Source organism: Plectrocnemia conspersa, unplaced genomic scaffold, assembly GCF_051122295.1.
Source record: "Plectrocnemia conspersa isolate PC_06_02 unplaced genomic scaffold, ASM5112229v1 ptg000004l, whole genome shotgun sequence".
NCBI classification, from domain to species: Eukaryota; Metazoa; Arthropoda; class Insecta; order Trichoptera; family Polycentropodidae; genus Plectrocnemia; species Plectrocnemia conspersa.
Genome location: NW_028277168.1, coordinates 11,581,763 through 11,607,420, shown reverse-complemented (window position 1 = coordinate 11,607,420; position 25,658 = coordinate 11,581,763). Strand labels below are relative to the sequence as shown.

The window sequence follows — 25,658 nt, the reverse complement described above, 5'->3', positions numbered from 1 at the left end:
GAGTGGTTGTTTGACTGGACGAAATCGGTCGGTTGGAATGAAATCTTTCGTGTTCTTATTTTACGCTACACGATTAAATTAAATTTCCATTAAGTAAAATATTAAGTTAAAGGAAAATAATTTATTAAACTTTTATATTAGCTCCAATTAGCGTATGGGTAATTTATGAATTGTTATGGTGGGGGGTGGGGAAGGCTAAAAAGACTAGAGCTAGGCGCTGGACATACAGTTAAACACGAAGGGTGGAAGCAGGTGTAGGAATCATGTTCACGTGCGAGGGTCGCATGAACAATACTACTTAAAATTCACACTAGTGGATTCCGCATGGTAAATATTTTATATCTATACATTCCGTACAACTAGCCATGCTTTACTAGAGTAGTCATAGTCATTAGATCTACATTTTTTTAAGTAGCACACTATGAATTTATTATTCAAAGTATCTTCCATGCTGAGAGAGCCTATTAGACATCCGATATGGCAGTATATAAAATAAATAAATGTGGTCGGCAAAAACACAGAAAATTGTAAAATGTAATACAAAACATCACGTTGATGGCTTCGGTACAGACTTCGATCATCAACCATATGGTATTATGTACAATAACCGTTTTTCGCATCATCGATGAACAGTTCGTGCGGTCGTTAGCCTTCAGTCGGAACTCTTGTTTAATCTTAGTACGTAGATTTTTCCGATATTAGTAATTGCGATATATGCTAATGATTACTGGAATTTCAGGAAAAATGTTATTGTAAATATATGAGTTTTTCGCTCGCTCTGGAGTACCGCAGGTATATACTTTGACTCCTCTGCTCTTCCTTGATCAATAACGTAGCTACATACGGCAATCGAGAGTTCGAAATATTTTTTATATGCTGATGACTTGAAAGTATTTTAGAATATTATATCACAGATGCATATTCGCTGTCTTTACAAAAATACCTGGAGTCACTATATATGTGGATATTTTATTCATTATTTATTTAGCTGATATTGTTATTTGTTTATACACTAAACAAATATAATCAAAACATACATATAAATAAACACAAACAGAATATATAAATAATAATTTATTTTTTAATGACCAAATGTGTTTCTTGATTCATTTTTATTATTATACAAATTCACACCTCCATAAAGTATTCTCCTGGCCGTACTCGTTTACTTATATCTAGCTACCCTTAAATTATCTCTATTTCTAATATTAAATATTTATTCATCTTCATTTCTTATTAAATGCTTCTTATACTCTAGTTCTAGTAGGATATTATTTTCTAACCTATATATAAATACTAAAACATTCATCTTCAATATTTCTCGAATATCTAAACATTCAAAAAATAATATACTTAAACTAAATATATGATTATTAATTATAAAGATATGTTAGATAATAATATAAAAATAATATAGATATAAAATAAAAATATAAAAAATTTAGGGGTAATTTTCAATAAAACAAAAAAATAAGAAAAATTGTAATTACACAATAAAGTAGAAATACAAAAAAAAATCTGCAATAGTAATATATTGCCCCACTTCAATTTATGTGCAACAATACTATATATGCTTAATAAATTTGATAAAACGATGTTGCAAAAATTACAAAATAGGGCAATGAGAATAGTTTTAAATAAAAATAGATTTACTAGGTTTTTTGTAGATGAAGTTATGATGTTTTTTTTATTTATTTGGCCGATCATGCAGGCTAATGAATTTAGCTGAGATTTTTATCTATAGATCTATTTTTATAAAAAAAATCGTTATAACCCATGTCTGTAGATATGTATATACAGTAGACCCCCAAATAACACGATCAATTGAGGACGTGCTATTTGGATGCGTGTAGTTACAAATCAGGTGCATATGGTGAGATATCCTTCTTTTGGCACCCAAATAGTACCCCCACAATTTATCGTGTTATTGGGGGGGGGGGGGGGATCTACTGTACTAATTTTTTTATCTGATGCATTAAATTCACGATCTCTTCTATACTCTCAAGGTAGTATGTATCATATGATGATCTTTATATATATATCCATTAATTTCCGTATTTATTACGTCGTTTCTATTATTTTTCACATCTTATTCATCATTTTTTATTTTATTTATCGACCTTTCACACCATTTTTTTAGCTATTCTTAATGCTTTGACATCTTATTTCATTGTTGGTATGTTTATTTTTCATATTTTTTAATATTTTTAATATATTTGAGTATTGCTAAATGTCATATTCTCACATTAACTAATTGCTGGACGGAATTTCCTTAATTCAGACGGAGGTGTTTTGACTAGAAATAACTTAGAAGTGGCGTTCGAGCAGGGATGGAGATTTAGGCGCCGACGATGCTCGTTTTCGTTATGCGGAGCGCGTGTTACTTTAACAATTTATTGTCGATTAGAATTCTGTATGATAAGTATCGTATTTCATTGTCATTAGAGAAGATACAGAGAAAATTTCTCTGATATTTTTACAAGAGGAAGTACTGATAATATTTGTATCCTAGTGGCTTTTTTCTGAGGGTGTTTTAAATGAAGCTAGATGTGGTATCGACAATTCGTCGACGCTCGACGAATTAAGGTGCTTTAGAGAATCACGATTGCGTTCTCGGACAGTTAGTTAGCGCTCGTAAACGCTCCCCTTATACGTAACCAAACATAGCTACATAGAGCTGGACCATTTTTGTGGGATGATGCACATCTCTTTTAAATGTTTACCACTTTAATTTTTTAAAATTTAATAGGTGTCAATCCTTTGGTATAATTTAAATTAATATCCACTTATTTAAAATAATACAGTGACAATTAATAGTATTTATTATTTATTAATATTTCTGTTTTTTTTTTATCAAAACTTGATACTAAACTATTTTTTATCAACATATTACAGATACTACGAATTGACTGAACTAACTTAAAGTAGTAATGCAATTTCTAAAAATAATTTTATTTAATTTGAACAAGAAAGAACAGTCGTTTCGTTAAATTGAACGTTTTATAGTTTTGTCTTTGTCAATAAAGCTTTTATTGCGCTTTTTATCACTTCTTCGCTTTCAAGAACTCACACAATTCTATCAACTGCAGTTCGGTTTTATTTACCGAAGCGCACGTAGTAAATAATAGAGAAGATCTTATATAGTAAAACAAAGATCTCACTTGAATGCGAGAAATGAATTTCGCAATATGATTTTTCATAAGTAAAAACCTATTCATGTTAAAATTAAGATTTCGCTGCATAGCTATTGTGAATTTGAAGGCGAAGCCAATGCCATAGTAACGGTAGAATCGGTTATGGTATATGAAGCAGAAAGGTTTAACATTCACGGTTCACTTCTAATCCTAATGGGGTCACGAAGTGGACGGTTAAGATAACGCAGTGAAAAAGTATGACTCAAGGAAAATTTAATGTTTCCATATTTTAGCGCACGCCTATGTTCTGCGAAAAGTAAAACGTTTTTTTAAATCAATACAATACATACAAGTATATAGTACATTTTCGTTTCAGCGTTCAAAATTGTCCGATTCATCTCCGGTTCAATGCACTGGACCTCGTGTTTCTCGTTTATTTGTTCTGCCGTGTAGTAAAAATACTATACGTAGTCACATTGCGAAATTCTAGAATCAAATTTTTCACAATTCCGTTGCGAATTCGACGTTCAACGCCGCTGTTCGACAAAGGAGCGTTAACCAATCGTTTAACTGTAGGCTTTTAGGTACGTGCCGGTTCAAGTAGGTCAGCGGCGCTTTGTCTTGTGCGATATTCGACATGTGAGCACACGGATAAACCTTTTTGGTCCAGCGTTACACTGAGCTGATGGATAACTCGTCTATACACAGATCCGGTTTAAAACATCTTGTGAATCAGATTATAACACGTTATCTCTTAATTGTGAAATGTTTGTTTTGATTAAACTCTATTGTGAAATTTTGACTGACATCCGTTGTTAATTAACGTTTTGAGTTTGGAAACAACGCGTTTTAAAGATCGATTACGCGATCAGATAATTATAATTAATTAACGCGACCTCTCCTTGCGGTGTTGAAAAGTTCGTTCATTTAATATTTTATCGGAATTAATAATTCATCTTTCTTATAGAAAATGTGTTTTAAAAAAACTTGTGTTATAAAAGAATTATGTCAACGTACTCTACACTGTATTGTATTTATAATAAAAAAACTTCTTCGTTGCTTTACACAAGTTAAAGGAAAGAGCTGCGGTTTAACTATTTTATTAAAAATTTTGTTTGAAATATGGCGCTACAATTTGTGCAATAATGTAAAGCCAGGCTGCTTTTCTCGGGCTTCTAAGGGTCGTTTGTTGCGAGTTCAACCGATTTTTTTTCACGTTGGAAGCGAAGTGGTAGTTCTAGTTGTAATCTTGACAAAAGTGATTTAGTACGGCAGTGTGCTGCTTTATATACCCGTAAGGAATCCAACGTTCTTTCCTGTACTCGTTCCTTCGACTAATACCGATGATTCGGGGCGGAATCAGACTCTTTGTTTTTGTTTTACGTAAATTTTTCTGGAACTTGGAATTACTCTGTACCTGTTCGGCGGAGATATTTGACACATGTTATTTGCTTAAGTAGGATTCAATAGTATTTTTAAGAAAATTTTAATAATACATGTATATTTTAACTAAACATATGATAAAAAACGTATAAATTAATTATGCTGGTGTTCTGACCTTAAGAGATCTCAGGTCATAGAAGCTATGCTATTGAATTTTTCTAGCATTGCTCTTATGTTAATTTGCTTAACATAACATATATCATATATTGTCTGATTCTTTAAGTATCTCATATTCTTTATCAAAAGGCCCTATTTTCGTTCACTTGCAGGACAAAGTCTTAAAACAATACTTTTGAAAATTACAATTTTTAGACGACAAATGAGCCAGGCACTCTACCGATACGCTATTCCCGTATTGGTAAGTATACATTTTCAATAAGCGCTCGTTGACAAATGTTGACTTCGCTAATCTCAGAAAAAAAATACGTGCCGCGTGCTAGTATATATAGCATATCGCTGTAACGACCATGTAGTCACACGAACAACACCAAAAAAACAACGAAGTTTCAACAGCGCGACAAGATAAGGGGTAACTCATCTAAATAAAATAATTTCCTTGTCATTTAAATCTTCGAAACTAGAGTTTCTTTGAAACCCTCTATTATAATAGGCAATTCACCAAAGTAGTACCTACAATTTTTTAATTATAAAATATTTTTAAATTTGCCATATCATTCAAGCTACGTTTTCTTGAGCTTCTAAGCTTTGAAGCGTTCAGGCTTTTATTTATACTCTTCAGAGCTGAAGCACCCTTCCATCTGACTAATAGCGATAATCGCGACGGAACCAAACTTTATCTGCGTAGTTGTCAAATATGACAACGTTGTCATTATATGAAAAGTTAATTCGGGGATGCTCGTTACCTGTTTTCAGGATAACCGTTTAATGAATGCTCGCTTATTATATAACTTATTTCCTAGAAAGTTCGTACACAAATAAATCGATTAGTTTTAAAGGCGTTTAAACAGTCCCGAAACCTCAACAATTTCAGGACTCAGTATTGTACATTTTATATTAGTAATGATTACAATAACATACTGTTTGATTTGAAAAATACAACAATATTATTGTAATTTTTGAGATTTTTTATTTAACAGTATTTTAAAATTATACATTTCATTAAGCTGCTTCTGATAGAAACGTGCTCTTGAAAGCTAATGTGTTTATGGAAGAAACGTTGACAAAGTCTTTGTTTACGTTTTGCTCTGCTATATGTTTATATAAATACAATGTGTAGGTTAAATATAATTGAACTGAGCAAAACAATGCTCTGGTTTGTTGCTTCACGTGATTGGTATGAATTCGTATCTTTCAGTTTTATGAAACTCATTTTTTTTTCTAACGTGGCGTGCAAGGTTTTTCGTAATTCACACGAAAAGGTGAATTATGCAAAAGCGACTATTGTTACTAGTGCGACGCAATTTTGCAACGATTTGATCGTTTTCTTTCAATTATGAATTACGAGCAGTTTGCGAAAGATTTTTGTTCAAATGTTGCAGCTATTGTTTTAAATCACAAATTTTAATTTTGTTTTTGTCGCCTGTGATTATAAATCTATATAGCTTAGTCTTATTATACATACTTTGTGACATTTTGACATGACGATAGTCACGGTGTGGTTAAATGTAATTTGCCTATCACTTTTCGCACTATCGCCGACGTAAACTTAGTAGTTGGGAAAATTGCGTTGTACATAATAAATATCATATTAAAAATATATTTATCATCGTAGATTTAATGTCATGTATTTATATCTTAAGATAGAATCATGTGTTGTATAACTTCAAGTATTTCATATCGACGATAAACCGTATCTAAAATAGAACGGTAGACAAGTTGTCGCCGACTTGAGTTTATGTTATGATTTCTAGTTTATACGTTGATATGTTATATAGTACGAATCGTCTAAATTGATTTTTGCTTTGAGCCTCTAGGATAATATACATATAATAACATCAATTTCAACCTGGTTGAATTCATTTTGAAATTAAATAACATTTCTCAGAAAATCAATTGTTTCACTAATAGTTCAAAATTAGCCATGTTTAATTAGAAAAATTACGAAAGCTCGTGTTTCAGTTGTGATCATTGTGATCGTTTGACACGTGCAAATCATATGGTCAAAAGTATCGTACGCGAAACCCTTTGTTTAGATACGTATGTATTATATGTTGGTCAGTATGGTGGTCATTCATGCGCTAACGTCGACCCTTTTGTGTGTAAAAATCAACAATGTATGGTCGCTTAAGCAATTGCTTAGTATAATCGTATTATTATGACGCGTGAGTGGATTGGCCATAATTGCGTGAGCCCAGAAACGCCTATCCCGGAGACCGCTATGGGCCGAATTGCGTTCTACAAAATTGTAACGTCGGCTGTTCCGGCCTTCTTGAATAATATATATCTTTGGCCTGGACCAAAGTGACAGTTTATGATAACTGAATTATTTCAGTTAGTTTATGAGTCAAATAAGAGCACGTTCATATAAAAATGATAGCTTATTAATAAGGGTCGGATCTCGAATTCTTATTGGTGCTTATCGACGCATGAATCTTTATACTTCTCTGCCAGAATTTTTCGTTCTTGCAATTATAGTAGTCATGTTGTACCTTTAGCACCAAAAAGCATGAACATTGATCCAAGGCTCATGTATTCATATATATTTTATTATTACATAATATAATTATATTAATTTAATTGAATTATTGCAGATTTAATATTAATTTTAGAATATCGCAATAATATATATTTAAAAAAATCATTGATTTGGATTTTTAAATACATGTGTTATTTAATACCAATGTTTAGTGAAGCATATTCCGTGGACTATTTGGGTAAAAATATGTTTGAATGGAGATAAACATATATAAATAGTAGAAAGAATTTCGTGTATGCAATACCTGCTTTTGTTTCACTTCGCCAGCCATCCCTAACATAAAAAAGAGTGCGGTCATTTCTCTGTTACATAACATAATTACTGGGAGCTGCTAAGTATCGTTAGATATGCTTGAGATAAACCATATGTTGACACGTCATGAATATACAAAAATACCGAAAATGTTGAATTCATTTTAAAAGCTTTCGCTGAAATATCGGCCGGTGAGGTTTTCGCAGATATTTCGGCCCCCTTGGACTAAAAGAGATAATATTCTTTTACTTTGATATCCTACTTCGATAAAACTACTTGGGTTAATTCCCTTCAATTAAATACATTTTATTATAAGCTTTTGTTTTCAGGCAATATCTTGTTTTTGTAGTTCTAAGTTATGGAGATAACGTTTATAAATAAGATGTACGGATTAAAATATATATTTTCGGTACTACCGGTATTTTATTTAGTAATACCGTTAGTACCGGAGGTCAATTTTTGACCCAATACCGGTATTGCAATCCTTACTTCTAGTGTAAATCAGAGGCTCTATGCTTTTGACCATATGACTATTTTTGAGGCATGTCCTAGCGACGAGCGTTTTGGTGGAAGCTTATAATTATGGGCAAAATTGATAATATGTGATTTTTGTTATAACATAAAACTATTCTTCATCAAAGAGTACGTTATAAAAAGTTCGCTGTTATCCTCAAACAGTTTTCCGTTAATATTCTCAACGCCTCATAATAGCTAAGAAATTAAGAAGCGTGAAGCGCTCATCGCTAGGTAACATTAATCTCACACGTTTGGTCGCGGTTCAACGATTGACGCGACGTTTGAAAGGTCCATAATATAATTAAGCAAGAAACGGGGTTTCTCCTGTGTTGACCGTGTTGTGATTGTGGTGTTGTTTAGGGTGGGCGGATGGTGCAGACGTCGGGCGGCGGATGTGGCACTCGGGCGGCGCGGCGGCGTGCTGCCTGTACGGCCTGGCGCGCAGCCGGCGCCGGGACGAGCCGCCAGGTGAGACGCACTTGCCTAGGCACTGTGTACGATGCCTCGTTTCTTCTCTTCTCTTGTGCACAAACGGCGCCTAACCGATAGTTCACAATATAACGGGCACGGTCATCGTAGTGTGAACGATCGGTTACTGCGGCGTGTGAACGCAACAATAGCTATCTCCTATCGGCGCGGGAAGCGGTACACATATAAGGCGTTTTTATAACCATAAATGTATAGCTTTCCGCGCCACTATGCAACAGATATCATACATGCTCGGCGTCACTATGAACAGAGCCGTAGATTAATGGTTTATGCAGCTTTACGCCTCTTTATTTGAGCTTGTCTTAACTGAAACTCAAGTGAAATTTAATAGATACCACTAAAAAGGTTTTTGCTTTTATTTTTGGCTTGGTTAGACTCCTTGTATATAATGGTACACGTCTGCTTAAAAACAACGACACTCTTTTCCTATAATATATGTCGAAATAGTGTAGAACTTTGTATTTATAATTTATATCGCACTTATTATTATTATTTTTTATTTATATTATTTTATACTTTACTCGCGAAACTGAACCCTTGGTTACTATAAAATATATGTTTAATGTGAGACACATGAAATTAGATAAAGCGCAGAGCAAAGCATCTGAATGATCCGTATAATGATGGTAAATTGATTGTAAAATAATTTCTCACAAAACTCAATGTTTTTGAGATAATTTACTAACTTATTTTTTCTCTTTTCTAAAGTGAAAACTATTAAAAAAGTAGAATATTCTCCAGACACCATTGTAATCCCTTGTCACTTTACCGCAGAGTAAGTGTTAATGTTCGTATCTTATTTGGAACCGTTTTTTGTCATACCATAGGGGACAGTATCTATATACAGGTTACTTTCGTTTCGTCTTCGGTCGTGTAACAACCACAAATTAAAAATTATTAATTAACAAGAATATATCGACATTTATTTATTTATTTAAATACATGTGCATGACGTCACAGCTTTACGTAAATGCTCGAAAAAAAAAACAATACATATGAACATAATATATACATTTTTTAAAATTAAATTATATACAATAATGTCTGTGTCTACAAACTGTGATTACATAGATGAAAACGAATCGATAATATCCGACAGATGAATTAAAAATCGGATAGATGAGCTTATTGGGAAGTTATCTAACACGCTTGTTCTTTCAAGCGTACTTCAAACAATACACAATATGACACACAAAACCGATGTTCCGCTAGAATCTTCGGATTGTGAATATACCATTAACTTGAAGAAGTGCACAGCATACCTTGTAAAAAAAATTTGGGATTTGAAAATGGATAATTTTCTATTTAAAAGAAGCTATACAAGGTACACAGTGCCTCCGAACTGTCCAATTGATGCGCGTATGGCAAAACAATTCCAACATATTTGAGGCTTTAATGCATATGTTGATGGAATCTAGTCATCTTGAAAGAGGACATATAAATCGGTCACCATTTTTTTGTGAATGTAAAATGGAAAGTAGTGCAACTATAGCGACTAAAAATATGTGTTCATTATACGGTGATGGTGTGATAAACTCAGATCTTCGACTGAGCTCATAAGAACTTGCAAAGATATTGAATTTAGACCTATCATTAGTAAATGAAAATATCTACACAGACTCGGGTTGGTGTCAAAGCTCAGTGTTTGAATTCCGCAAAAGTTATCACACAATAATTTAAGGGATGAACATAATAAGTGCGGATGATGAAAAGTGGTTTGTGTGTAATAATAATGTTACAGACAAGCGACACTGGTCAACACATGGAACTGCACCCCTTTGTAATCCTAAATAAGTGTTTTGTTAAATATTAAACTTTTAAAATATAATAACGCAAAAAAATGTAGAAAGGTGCTGGAAACATAAAGTGCATTATTTTCCACCATGATATTCTCAAATCACAAAAAAATCCATACTCCCAGGATTTCAATTGAAATTTATTCCGATCCTTGCAAAATTAAATTAATTGTTAAAAAAATGGCTGAAGAAAATCAAAACATTATTATTCGCATAAATCTAATAAATATAGATAACTTTGAATGAACATCGAGCTTTTTTGTCGCATAAATTGTAGTTCTTTTCATTGGGCCAATCCGGGAATTAAATTGCCACATCTCGTATTTCTAAAGAAAGTTTTACACATATGCCTTTATAAGCAACAACATTACCCATTTCATCTCATCAACCGTGATATGACGTTGCATGGCAACTAAGGGCTAAGGAATTTTGATATTATAATTCTCTGAAACTCTCACATGGTATGTATTTTTTCGTTTTATAAGTACGAAAAGGTTTTTCCTCGCATTTTATTTTTAATAATTCAAGTGAAATAGTGCGAATTATATGTACATATTCGCAAGTCATAAACGTCGTTCTTCATGTTAAAAAGTCATATTATCGAAATCGATTTCGGACACTTGAGTCCCTAATGTACCGCCTCTTAAAAGCTTCTTGAACCACTCCATGAAATTTCTCGACATTCGAAAATAATTCATTCTATAATGTTTAATCTGTCTGGATTCTAAGTCCTTAATACTGTATCTATAAACATGTATCATTGTATAGTGAATTTTATTATTTATGAGAACGCCCTAGAGCGCGATTACTGTAATGGTATCTCATGTATTTTGATGCTCGCTTATAATAGATCCATTTTGTTTTATTGCTGTCCATAATTTTTCAGCACCACTCTATCGCCTCTTCCTCGTCTCAATCGTCCATGTATCACAGTGCCAGAAATATTGATTATTTATAGTATAATAGTAAAGTCTCAACTGCACACACGTGGTGCATACATAATAAAGCGTCCCTAATTATTCGTCGCTTGCGCCCCCCCAGCGCGTATTACAAAAGTGGATGCGCAATATCGCCGTCGAGTCGCGTCCTGATAGTCGCATGGTTTCGATCTAAAAATAGTAGCAACTCGTGACCTCCCCGAGATTTGTTTGTCCGTCCTTATTTCGATTGTGCGCCTAATCCGACGAGTGCGCATAATTGAGTAGTACGCCTTCTCGTTTCAATTATGTATCGCGTTCGGTTCGTCGTACGCCGGCCGACTTTTGGCGGTCAATGTCGAACGCCTTTTCGTAGTGCTTGTGTACTATGCTTGTTGCTTGTGTTTGCGAATCCGAAGCATTTGTGTGTATAGTCTTAAACATTGTGAATCATCTTGATTGTGCTCGTTTTGCAGTTGAAGCGGTTGCGGCGGGCGGGGGCGGCACGATGGTGAAGACGTTCCAGGCTTACCTACCGCCCTGCCACCGCACCTACTCCTGCATACACTGCCGAGCTCACCTGGCGAGCCACGATGAGCTAATTTCGAAGGTAAGCTTTTAAATAATTTCATAGAATAACGCGTTTAGACTGGGAACGATATCATAGACAACCCTTGCTTCCATCTCTTAAAAGTAAATATGAACATATTACAAATTCTGGTCCAAAGGATATGCTGCTATTGCGGCCATAGGATCAATATTTAACAGAAAAAGCACATCTCCAAGAAAGCATATAATTGTATTATATAAACAGCTAATAAGACCGGTAAAATCATACCATTGCTCGGAATGGAGTATCACTTTTTTTCTTATTTAAAATAAAACTTCTTGTGCTAAACCTAAAATTATTCATAATATATTTTTAATACCATAAACACTAATATACTTACTGAAAAATATTATGCGAGCATTAAAAAAACATTTAGATATTCAGTATCGAATTTATCGAAAAATATCCTTAATTTACCTTTTTACTTCTGTTATATTTATACTTTTTTTAGAATGTAAAACAATCCGTTAAAATTGCACTATAATTAAATATATTTAAAAAAAATAGTTATACCATTGTTGACATTTTTAAAAATGCAACATTTCTATAACTATTTTTTATTTTGAATTATTAAAACACAAACCCCTTTCTTTGTTAAAGTAAGGTTCACCTTTTTATAAAATACGCATAACAATTTGCTTCTTTACGTTGACGAAAAAACGTATTTAATAACTTTTTAACAATCTATTTCGAGTCAACAATTAATGAAACATTATCCAATTAAAAACAAATATATTAATATTCAGATTTAATTACTTGCCACATCAATGAAACATACATTAATGTGAATAATTAACCACTTAGTATAATAATTGTTAAGGAATAGTAGTAATTGTTTATTTTTAAATTTATTTTAATTTATAAATATATGTTTAAAACTTTTATTCTTATTAAAATCAGTAATAGGATTGATCAATCACTTCAATCATTGAAGGATTCTTCTCTTAAAGAATTCCCGAGACTTGCTAGCGAAAAACTGATCAAAGTGGTATTGACAGGAGTTCAAATCTGGTTCTGCAAAACTCTATTGCGTTAAAGGTCCGAATTATATGTTAGATGCACTTAAATAGCCTTGGCAAGCTGCAATATTTTTTACTGTTTGGTCAACTGTGAGTAGTACTTTTGGTTCAGTGGCAGCAGCTCGTGGTACACGCTACTTTTTAAATCCCACCAGCAGTGGCGTAGCTAGGGTATGTGCTGCCCAGGGCGATCCTTAAAATTACCGCCCCCCCCCCCATACATTTTTTGCAGAGTCATAAAATCAGCATTTCTTAAAATAAAAAATTGGTTATTATTAAGCTCTTGTTATTCGTGGATTTATATATGTTTTAGTGCATTCAGGGTTAAGAACCACACTAGACGATGCCGCCCCCAAGCAAGTGCCGCCCGGGGCGGCCCGCCCCCCCCATAGCTACACCACTGCCCACCAGATACATAATTCGACCGGTATTTACTGGTTGTGACCGTGATATTTTTTGACTAACACGGATGTACTGAATTCATTTTTATTTAAAACAAAAAACTCGCTTTCATTGCATTTAGGTAACGATTCGCTTAATGCGGCACCCAAACATCGAAGTTTTCGACTTGGTTTCGATACAATAAGTGACAATATTAGCGGTATTTTTCATTCACGATCATGATTGTATTAAAATCTCCGAAATTACTTAACGTACGTTAAGTCATTTACATTTCTATAGCATCAATTCTATATAGAGTACATGTTTCACAAAATTCGATTGTAAAAAAATGCTAGGACTCACTGATCACAATAAAAACAACATATGACCTAAATGAGATCATTGGAATACACTAATAGTTGCATTAACAATTTCAAGTAAAACCATTTGAACTAAACAACATAAAAATGATTTTAGTATTACTTAACCAATTGTTTTAAAAGCATTATTCGTGCAAATTAGCAGTTTATTTATTGTTTATAGTGGACTAAATAAATGTGTAGGTATATTATTAATGTACATACTTTTATATACGATACTTTTCACTAGTATTATATATATATTTAATAGCCGTACTGACAATTTTCCATTATTATTTCTAATTAAAATAATAAGAAAATTGATAACATATATACAGTGATCCTTAAAAAATCTTCTTTCGTTTATGAGTTAAGCATTAAAAACAAAATAAAAATAAAGTGACGTAAATTGAGCCGTTGGGGTTTGAGACCCAAAATCTATTACATTAACGTTCATGCATATAACTCTAGCTGTTTATTTGTTTATTTATTACATGGTTTTTAATTGTAGGCATTATATATTAGATTTTTTATTATTAATTAATCCGATTGAGTCCATACATAAATTAGATTATAATAATTTATATAATGTGTATTACAACTCTGTAACGAGTTTTTTGATATACGGCCGTAAGTGGACAAACGGAAAAGATTTATATTAGCAGATGTTATTTATTTATTTGCGCATGAACAATTAGAAACGAAAGATGTACGCAAACTGAAATAAAATAAGGTATAACATTGGTTCACTGGAAAGTTTCTTATTATTTCATTCGCATGTGTATTCACGAGGCGCTGAATGTGTATTATAAATAATGAAAAGGAATAAATCCACATTCTTTCTCGCAAATTCTATGTCAAACACGCGAAACGACTTTGCTTATAAAATAAAATATAATACTAACTAGAAATTTAAGCAGTATTAATGTAAGACATTTTTTTGAGAGGATCAGGTTTTTTAAAGATCGCTCCAACGCAGATTATAGTCTTAAACTTTTTTTTAAATAATAAAAAATAACACGGTTCAAGATAATCGACCAGGTTCATTTTGTAGCTTTAATTTTTTTAATTAATAGTATACACATGCAGTCGTGGGAACCATTTACAATATTTTAACTATTAATCTGATTTAATAAAATCAAATATGTAAGTTTTAATAAAAAACGACATGGATTTCAGAATTACCTAATATTTTTGTGGTATATTTAAAAAAATAAAATTCCAGTCGACACATATATCGTTTGTAAGGCACGTTTATCAGCGAGCTATACAGTATTATGGAGGACCTCACTTTATTGATCACTGTTAATATGAATTTTTAAGAAAGTGAGAATATAATAATCATAATCCTCAAAGGGAGGTTCTTCGTTAGGAGCTCACGAAGGAGCGCCGCCGTTGCATCGCCTTGAAGGGGCAGAATCCGACTGCAAATCTCATGTTAACACTTTACCGACCGGCAGTTTCAGTACCAGACTTACGCTAAATACCGGCACTTTTTCGCAAAACTTCGCGAATTTTACCTTTTTTATTTAAATTTATGTATCTTTTGATACGGTCCGAATATTTCATTGAATTTTTCTAGACATGTTATAAATGTATCAATGCATCAATTCAAGTTATTATTAAATGGTTCTCAACATGTGGTTCACCGGAAATAAAAAATAATTATTACTTTTCCTTATTATTAGATTTTTAAAATGATTATCTTGATTTTAAAATTATAAAAACGAATAACCTAGAAATTTTAATAAAAATAATTTAAATTGAGTTAACCAGCGGTTCTCAAACTTTTTTAAATTTGTAAAAACATTTTTCAAGCAAACTTTTCTTTTGTATTGTGACATTTTTACTAATACGAGTTTACTAATATATAATTCATTTGCAATAAAATATTCACTAACCGTTGTAATTCACTCCATCGTAATGTGAAATTTTCCAGGCACATACACAGATAATTTACATTGTCTTTCACGTGTAAATCACTTTTCACAATAACTAGTTATATAATGAAAGTTTAAAGTGTCTCGATTTTTTACTGTTTTTCGCAATTGCAACAATATTACCCCATATCGTTTATATTTGGTTTCAAATATTCGTAATTTTGCATTTTTCAGATATTCTGGTAAAACCCGATTCTTCCTTATGGTACCACAGATTCTATTTTTTTTTCATATATATTTTTTTTTGCTATTTCAACACTGTTATAAAAATCGTCCATATAAAGACGATGCCATTTGTATTTATTGTCTGATGTTAGATGTGATATTGAATCTTGTAACGAAATTCCAGGTCCTGAATATATTTTAAATTTCGATATGTATCCTGACACTAATTCACATACCATTCTTATCACTATACCGTACTTTGTGAGCTTACTGGGGTTGTATACGTGAAAATTTAATCTTCCACACCATGGGATCATACCTTCATCCAGAGATATGTTTTGGCTTGGTTTGTACATATTTTTTAATCTTTCGGAGAAATAATCAATTATTTTTTGTACTTTGAACAGTAATCCTACATTATCAGGAACATTTTCATTATTGGAAAAACGCAGGTCCCGTAATATTTGATAAAACCTATTTCTACTCATGGTTTTTGTAAATATCAAGGTTCCTATTCGTGGATTTATTGTCTAATACAGGTGTAATGAGCCTTTTTTTACCAGGCCCATTAGCAATATCAACTCAAACCAATTTTTTAATTCTGGTATCGTTACATCCACCCATTTTTTAGATTTTATTTGCAGTTTGTATCTGTTGATGTGTTGATTATGGTGTCTATTCGTTTCTTCTGCAATAACGGGAAACAAGTCATCTTCAATAAAGTTTTGTGTCTTGTAAAGTGTCTTCTAAAAATTTTTCTTGTTCATCTTCCTCATTGCTCATGAGCATCGTAGCATGTGGACGATTTCTTTCATGAACAGAGGACTCTGAATCACTATCACTATAATTTTCATTGTCACTTGGAATATCTATATATATTTAACACTATATTAAATAACATAAACTGTAATTATTTTCACGTAGATTCTACACTCGTATTTAACTAAAAAACTATGTTTTATAAACAGTTCGTAATATTTTTCGAATATTCACTCGAGCACACGAAAACCAGATGCACTTCACACGATAGTATAACTTAAACTTAATTCTTATCCATAAGTTTTTATGTGTATCGTGCTAATAATTCAAAAATAATAACTCGAAAAAATTCCCACTTTCTAAAATAATGTGTCACTGAGATTCGGTATTTCCAGTAAACCAGTAATATCTGACGGGAGATAATATTTACTCACAAAAAATATGTTGGAATTTCCTTATAACAGGATAGAAAAAAATACAATAGAATCTAACTAATCTGACAATCTTGAGATTCTCAATAATCCAATACTATCTAATGGTTAATGATATGATAAATTTTTAGTGTCTTGTACTTTTTATATATGTACATCGTATTTTTTAATTTTATGTAATTTGGCTTTATTTCTAAATAAACCCATTTACCCAATAAATTATTTTTAAATATACATATTTATATGTTTGTGTATAAAATATCATATTTTTCTTTTTTTACACCGTCCGAAAAAAAAGTGTGCTGGATAAAAGTTTTTAGAAATTTGAAAAAGTTTGAGAACCGCTGGTTAACTCAATTTAAATTATTTTTATTTAAATTCCTAGATTACTTACTTTTATAATTTTAAAATCATCAATCAATTTTAAAATCTAATAATAAGGAAATGTAATAATTTTTATTTCCGGCGAACCACATGTTGAGAACCACTTAATAATGGCTTGAATTGATGCATTGTTACATTTATAACATGTCTAGAAAAATTTGTTAAAATATTCGGACCACATCAAAAGATACATAAGTTTGTCTGGTAGTGAAACTGCCTGATGACAGAAATATAAAATATATTTATAAAACCTTCGCATTTGTCTAAATATAATTAAAAAAAAAAAAAAAATTAAAATAAAATGAAAATTCATACATTTATTTAGTCATCTCTTAAAAAAAAAGCAAATAAAACACTAAACATGTATTTTTAATTTGACATGGAAACGAAAACATACGCAGGACGCCAATTGGCGTCTGCGGTGTTTAACTTTCGGCACACTCAGGACGCCAATTGGCGTGAGCGGTAGGTAAAGTGTTAAGCTTTATAAAAAAAATGTATCCAGTCGATAGTGTATTGAATAATATGCTGCTGTATTAAAATCCAAGGAAGAGCCTTGTAATATATTCAAATTATTTTTCCCAGGGCTGTACTATGTATAGTCATATAACATAATATATTTTTATCATCCAAGTCACAATATCGCCATAGCAATGAAACATCGATAAAAGCTATGTACGATTATTCGCTCTGTCTACTTCCATTACCTTATCGATGGGATGTGTTTATTTTTTGTACACACGTTCCATTATCATCAAAAATCTGATGGTTATTTTCACGCTGTTATTGCGTTCTGAATCGAAGTGACTCAGACGCTTAGTGCTAATTGTATTGTATACATAAATCAGTTATTTTTCTTCCAATATCTATTCTGAATAGGCACACAGTTCATCAAACCGCTATATATTAGCAAAAGCCAAAAATTTCGCGCTTCTGTATGAGCACAGCTCAGCACGTTTACCTTGTGTTTCTGTTTGTATGCAAAACTGCGCAATTTCAACAAAGCTCTTTATACACAACTTACCTACATAATGGATTACTAGTTCGTTAGGCCTGTCGTTTTTAAAAGCGAGCCTCAATAAATTAACATGTCTAGGGAATCGAATGTAAATATATTAATAATTAAGAAACTGCGTAATCAATCTCTTCGAGAGACAAGAATTACGTGGGCGTTTGATCAATACTTGATTTAGAGGTCTGGTCAAATTACTCTGTTTATTTATATCTACATCGCTAAATGCTAAGTTTTAGTATTTTTCTCATTGCTTTTCTTCAACTCTTATCCAGGGGCAAATCCATAATATTGATTTTAAATATTGTCCTTAACGCACTGATATGTCTCAAGGGTAACTTAAATATTTTTCTTGGAATTTGGTAAATATAGATATGAGGCATCTTATTCTAAATATTATTACAATGGGATACACGTACTCCATACGTGTAAGTATATAAATAGGTACTAAGCTGATGATCTTTATTCTACAAAACCACTTTTTCAGACTAGTCGCGTATTTGTGTTAATTAGCTCTATTTAAACAGACTATTTGCAAGGTCAAGATTTTGTATAGCAAATTCTAACGACACAATTTACATGTCTACTCTGAGCTGTATAGTAATTAACATTAAATGACATTTTTACACTTTTTAACTGGAAAAATACACAGGCGACGTTATTAGTATGCTCCTAAATAATGTGCTTAGTGATAATATTTTTGCTTTGGAATATTTAATACTGCTACTTTGTTTACTTACACGCTATACAAATTATGTTGTGTTTTCATTTGCTATCTTTTCATTATCTATAAAAAAAACTATGGCACACAATGCATTTATTCTCAGTCGGTAATGGATGCCTTTTCGCATATCGGTCATTGTATCGGCGCGATAAACGGTGCCGACTTTTGTGTTCTTTGTGATAGAATTTTTTGCTAACTTTATTTTGGCTCTCCTCCAAAGCAGATGCACGCATGTTTTTACTTTGTTAATGTTTGACATAACTTTTTTGTGACATTCACCTTCCGGAAACATATCGATCACTCGGTTTCTATAAATTTTGCTAAAGCGGAGCACATTTAGTTGTAAATTTGCATAATACGTATTATTCTAATTAGTGGTTACTACAAAAACTGACATTGCAGTATTTAAAAAAAAACACATTTTTGTTCTTATTATATATATTACTGCGCCACATAGTCTCTAAGCCGTCTCGAATATCGGGTTGAGCTCTTGTGATTCACACGCGTGACAGCCGGCTTCTGTGGGTTGTTTCCGTCGATTTGATGTGGCTTCGTTTGGTGCAAGTTTAGCTGAAAGTCGGAAACAGACCTGTCGAGAGGGGTGCAGAGGGGACAGATTTCCGGGCCCAACTCTAGGAAAAATCATAGCAAGAATATATGTATAAAAAAAGAAAAACCGACTTCAAATAATGAATCTGAACTACATTCGCAGTGGGAACGGGTTCCCACTGCGAATGTAGTTTTACACGACACTATTTTATTGCTTTTGACGTGAATTTTTGCCTTCTGAGAAGTGATAATTGTTTTTTGCGCTCTCCTATTCGGCAAAAATCGGTTTAGATGTACTTATACTATATTGTCATAAAAAGTCTTAATATAAACGCTTGATAATCGAGCGTTATCCTGTATTGGAAATTCACTATATGGCAACACTAAGCAGCAGAGAAAACAAATGAGCAGATATTTTTAATATTTTTTAAAGCCAATTAAAATATGTCGCAACGGTGGCTAATTTTTATATTTATTTGTGGCATAGATAGGGTTAACTCGTTTCTTTTATTTTTATTTATTCAATAAATTATATTACGGTGTTAAAAATACATAAAATGCCATTTTTGTCATGAGGCCCGGAATCATTGTTTTTTCAGGGCACCAGGAATCATTTGGTATCGACCGTAGCATTATACACAGATCTCTCTGTTAATGTTTTTTTTGTCAGATATGCAATCGTTTTTATAACGCTGACGAAAAAGACGTAGTTTCCTATAGGTTCCAACAAACACAAACAATTCTTTATTTATATAAAATAATGAGTATAAAAGTTTTTGACATATATTATCTATCTATTTCAAGTGTTATTGAACCTTATTGTTTATAAATTTATCACTTAAAAACAACAATATATGTTCTTGAGTATGTAAAATAATGTTTTTACCTAACAATAGAAAATAATTATAGTTATTACAACAATAATTAAAACCCGTCATATAATTCAGCTATCTGATTACTTTTATGATATTATCGTTAGCATTCGAGTGCTTTTTAAATACCGTTTAAGGGGTATTAATTTTTGTTAAGAAACTCCATAATTAATATTTAATTATTTATTACTAGTAGCTATGATAATTAAATTTTAAAAAGTATTAATCAAATCATAATTATTTTTTAATAAACTTCTACAAAATCAAGCATTGTTTTTTACAAATATAAAGTAATTGTTGGAAAATGTCGTCTTTATATTTAATATTATTCTTCGAGTCTTCATTTTCGAGACCATATGGAGTCTGACTATGTCGCGTCGCTTTCACCTATAACCCATCTCTTTGTTCTGCAATTCCTGGATGGATTAAATGTGTATTTTTCTAGCACATCCCCATAATAGGATATCGTATTCTAGATTTGTTTTAGAACTTGTTAGTATGTTTATTATGAGTCTAGGAAAAATTTATCGCTCCCAATTCATCTCCAGAAATTTACCACCAGCAGTTTACCGCTGCGTCAATTGATCGCAGTAACAATTAATAGCCAGGTTTATTTTTTGAACACATTTATAGTTTTTTTTTCTATAAATGTGCTCAAAAAATAAACCGATAAATGATAAGTATTATCGTGTGCTTTAGAGCTTAACCTTTTTACATCCACGGACCATCAAAACAATCAAAAAATGTTTTTCGGACCATCAACATTGGAATAAAATAATAAATAATTATATAATTGATTTTTTATTCAAAACAATTAATTTTGCAACACAGGATGCTGATATAACCATATTTAAGTATATTAAAACAGTCAGTAACAAGAAATATAATTTAAAAATCCATAAAATACAGCATAAAATTCGATTGTTTATCGAAATAATAAAAATCAATTATTATATGAGTTTTCAGTATTATTTATAGATCTTCCATAATTCCTATAGAGCTATTTAGAACGATTTCTAAATAGCCCTATGCAAATACAAGCGAATACAGAACAGATGTGAAATTAAATTTATTACTTACGGCCCACCCAAAAATCTTCGTGGACCACCAGTGGTCCGCGGACCACCGGTTAAGAAACTATGCTTTAGAGCTAATAGTAAACCCTATATTGCCATTTTTTCTAAATTAAGAATAATGATGAAATGTATAGCTCTCGAACTGACTGTGTTAACGCAAATAGTACCCAGGATAACTTATATTTTGATTATTTTTGTAATTCGTATTTTTAGCGCAGTTTAATAAGCAACATCTTGGTCAACTTGTTGAATTTATCAATAGTACATTGCACATTCATTTTTAGATTATTATATTGTTTTCATACTTACGAGTCCCATCGCAATATCTTTAGGTACTCTAGCCGATATCCTTCTTAGTAATAATAATATTGCTATATTTTATGATATCAGATAATATACAATAGACCGATCCCACTCGGAAGCTAAAATAGAAAATGCTGATTCAATCCGGAAGTTATATTTAAACGAACTGTCATCTCAAATAGCCCTCCGATCATTAATTAGCCTTCAAACATATGTAAGAATATGTTTGGTTTACCTTAGCACGTCACCGAGCGTTCCCACTAAGACACCGCCGACACGATTTTATTGCTTTTGACGTGAATTTTTGACTTCTGAGAAGTGATAATTATTTCTGCATGTCATAGATGCTTTTGGACTGCAATGGTAAAACCATTTTGGGCCTGACATACATGCCTTTGGACTTCTAAAGGTTAAGACCTTCTGTGGGACGACTCGATTCCGTTTTGAAATGGAAAGGTACCTCTTTCTCTCGATGCGTCGTCGGAACGTAATCGATCTCGCTTATTTAACGCTCTCACTCGACCTTTCGAGTTTCACTCTCGTTCGGTCGTCAACGGTGTCATTGTTTTCACCCAGATGGCGTTGTCCGGAATTTCCAACTCGATTTGCACGATGAAAATTTGCGATGAGTTTTCGTGTCCCGATTTTCTCAACCGGCAGAGCGACGTCCTGGTTTTTGTAATGTATGCATTGCCAGAATCGGGTCAACGCGCAAAACTGACTCGACAAACCTGTCCGCGAGGAGAAAACTTAACGGTGAACAGCGCGAGGGTAATGCGAAAGGTCACGTTAGCTTTTTCTATTAGTGTAATTGCCAATTTGGACAATACACTTGGCTCTAGGATGCAACTGGTCCGAATATGAATAGCGTGTGTTGAATTGAGAACAACAGTTTATTCTTATTTCCCACAAAAGCCGTGGAAACGTCAAAAAACGCGGCATTCTAAATGAATACACTTCTGAACACATTACGTTTATCTCTTGTCGAAAATATTTTGCTATAATATCAATCAAATACACGATTTTAAAAATAAACCTGTTATTATTTATGTTACGTATATATTTAAGTAACTAACCTTGGTTGAGACGTTGTGACTAGCGACCGAAAACTTGGCCAAAAAAGTGACACTGACTGAGCCGTAGCGAACTCAACTATGTGTCATCTTATTTTAGTAATTAATTAAAACTAAAATTATTTCAGTATCTGGTTTAATATTGAAGGACAATGTTGCTCTTTATTCACCTACACATTGAGTAAAATTTTCCCCTCAATTTGGTCATAGCGACTGTATTGTTGCTGCAAAACTAAAGGTTCTGAAACGCTTCTCAGCTACATTTAAGATCCTGCGCCACTTTCATTGAAAGAAAGTTTACCTCGCGAAACTGTATGAAGGAATGTAAATGCTTTATAGCGGCAATTAAATAGTTTAGTGACTAAGTTTAATTGGGACTATATCCAGTTAACCCTACGGCACTAAAAATAATAGGCGTACTTCGTACATCTAGTAAGTGAGAGTGCAATTGGTCAGCTTAAACCCGTGAAAATATTTTTTTAAAAGGTCACTTCGTTAATTTTCTTTATCTTTATTATACTTTATATGCTTCCGATGCTTAAAAGCTTATTATCTTATCATAATCACACTTTTCTAAATATATACGTTTGACAGGTTTTAATTACATAAATTATATGTGTTATATTGCAAAAAGTTTGCCGTCGCAATGTGAATCTGTGGTTGAGCATTATTCCTAAGTATCTGTCTGAATTCTCAAATCAAACTGAATGTGTATATACGCTGATTCCGAACCAGCTTATTACATACTCCCCACCATGAAATATTTTTATTCAGTACATACTCCTCACCCTACATTTTTTTTAATGCTAGTATATGATGTGATGTGTGAAACTGTGAAGACAACCATGTTGTAATGAATGAGCGGACTACCACCATTCTTCCCTTGAAGTAATTGTTCAAAGGTGGTACTCGTTAGAAAGCGTCTGTGATATTCAAATGTATGCATATGCTATGTTGATTTGCTCACAAATATCCTTGAATATACCTAGCTACCAGGAGCTGGTACGATTGATATTGGTTTGTGCAGTTGTTAGCGTATGCATTTGCTGTCATGGTATGCATTGATGACCAGCATAAAAATTTGGCACTGTGCCTTGGTGGGTTTAAATACGTGAACAGCATGACTTCCTCCGATTACCACGGCACAAACTAACCCGCAAGGTTGATAGCTCTATTATTTTGCTGTAATATTTAAATTATGTGCAATAAATACACTGAATACCCGTTATTACCAGAATATCTTCTTCGCTATTCGCCATTCTTTTGCCATGAAAATAAATAAGCCACAGTGATGCAATATAATCTATTGCGAGTTAATGCTTTACTCTTAGCTAATTTTATGTAGTTATGTCACGAGCATCTAAACAAGAAAATTATGGCACTGGTCGATTTTATACCGGCCACCGCCGCGTTTAAAATAATTTAACGCATCAATTCATTGTGTGATGTGTGAATACGGCTATTTACGGTGTTATAACTGAATAATATGGTAGCTTTAGAATTAATAGTAATTAAAAAAAAATCAAACGTTTTGCCTTGTATTGGTACATTTAAAATTAATTTAACAGTGGTTTTTAATCTGTAGGTCGCATAAGATTTTATTTCTAGTTAAAAAAAATATTTATAAAAAAATAATATTTTTAAACTCTATAAATTAAATGAATAATGCTGGTTTTAAGAATTCGTTTGGTACTTGTTTATTATCACGGCGCCGCGCTCAAATTTAACAGTTGCGAAACGTCCATTTACTGTTCAAATCCAAATCTAACGGTAAAATGGTAAAATGATCAATTTGTTGGCAACTGGCAAATTTTGGTTTAAATAATATAATTGAATTGTATTTTATTTATTTATATACAATTATAAATGTCATGTTTGAAATAGATTCATTGCAGAGAGTTATTCATGGTATGTTCACTGTTCCGACCAATGCTCACTTGCTACCGTTCGTTCGCATATAACATGTTTAAATTTTAAAACGTATGTATGTAGCAAAACGTTGTTTTACATATATACATTTTATAATTTTAACGTGTTAGATGCGAACGAGCGGCAGCGAGTCAGCGTTGGTCAGAATAGTGAACACCACATGAACACAATTAAACATGTTCTGAATTGTACGGCTTCTGTTTCGGTACGTGGCAGTTTGAGCACGTTAATTTTCAATGAAAATATAGTTGTATACAAATAAATAAAATTAATAAATTTGCCCCCTAATAACAGGAAAGTACTGAACAATTACTTTAAGTTTAAATGTATATATCCATTGTTTTCTTCAGAACCCTTTGCGCAACGCATCATTTTCGTGCAAACAAAATCAATACATTTCGTCTCGAATCGAATTGAAAAAATAATTTTAACATATGTTCCAATACAAGTCAAATCATTTGATAAATATTCATTTTAATTCGTCATTCGAATATTAACACGACTTTCGTGCGTGCATCCAATTGCTTCAGTGTATGTTTGCAAACGCGGCGGTGGCCGGTATAAAACCGACCAGTTCCAAAATCTCCTATTTTCGTATTAAATGATATATTACATATAATATAACCGGAGAGAAGTCGCGAAACGAAGTCAAATACAGAAGCTACTTTTAAAATTCATAGTTATGTAGCGCCATGGGGTGAACCGTTTACCGGCATGTATAATGCTACTCCTTTTTTTAAAAATATGTTTAGCTATATGTAATTATTATGACATATGTATTTTAATTAGTTGATATTTTGACACTAATATTTATTGTTTTTTTAGTACTTGTAATACATATTCTCCTGCGTATATTTATAACTTATCGA

At 32.4% G+C, this 25,658-nt stretch overlaps 1 protein-coding gene and 1 long non-coding RNA gene across 8 annotated transcripts in view; both read left to right on the top strand.

Annotated features, from left to right (window-relative positions):
* Positions 1–25,658, top strand: part of Ypel (Yippee-like) — a 155,481-nt gene that overhangs the window by 102,020 nt on the left and 27,803 nt on the right. For 5 of the 7 annotated variants that reach the window (XM_088184877.1, XM_088184875.1, XM_088184874.1 and 2 more), the window contains one exon: positions 11,680–11,813. In XM_088184877.1, coding sequence (XP_088041003.1) covers positions 11,712–11,813 — 102 coding nt within the window. In that variant the 5' untranslated portion in view covers positions 11,680–11,711. Of the gene's footprint in view, positions 1–8,361; positions 8,470–11,679; positions 11,814–25,658 lie in introns of all 7 variants that reach the window. The other 2 variants (XM_088184872.1, XM_088184873.1) reach the window with 1 other exon arrangement.
* On the top strand, positions 13,853–22,778 carry LOC148235909 (uncharacterized). Its single transcript, XR_015809407.1, has 3 exons — positions 13,853–15,009; positions 17,727–19,508; positions 19,587–22,778. It is a non-coding gene; the product is annotated as an uncharacterized LOC148235909 (long non-coding RNA).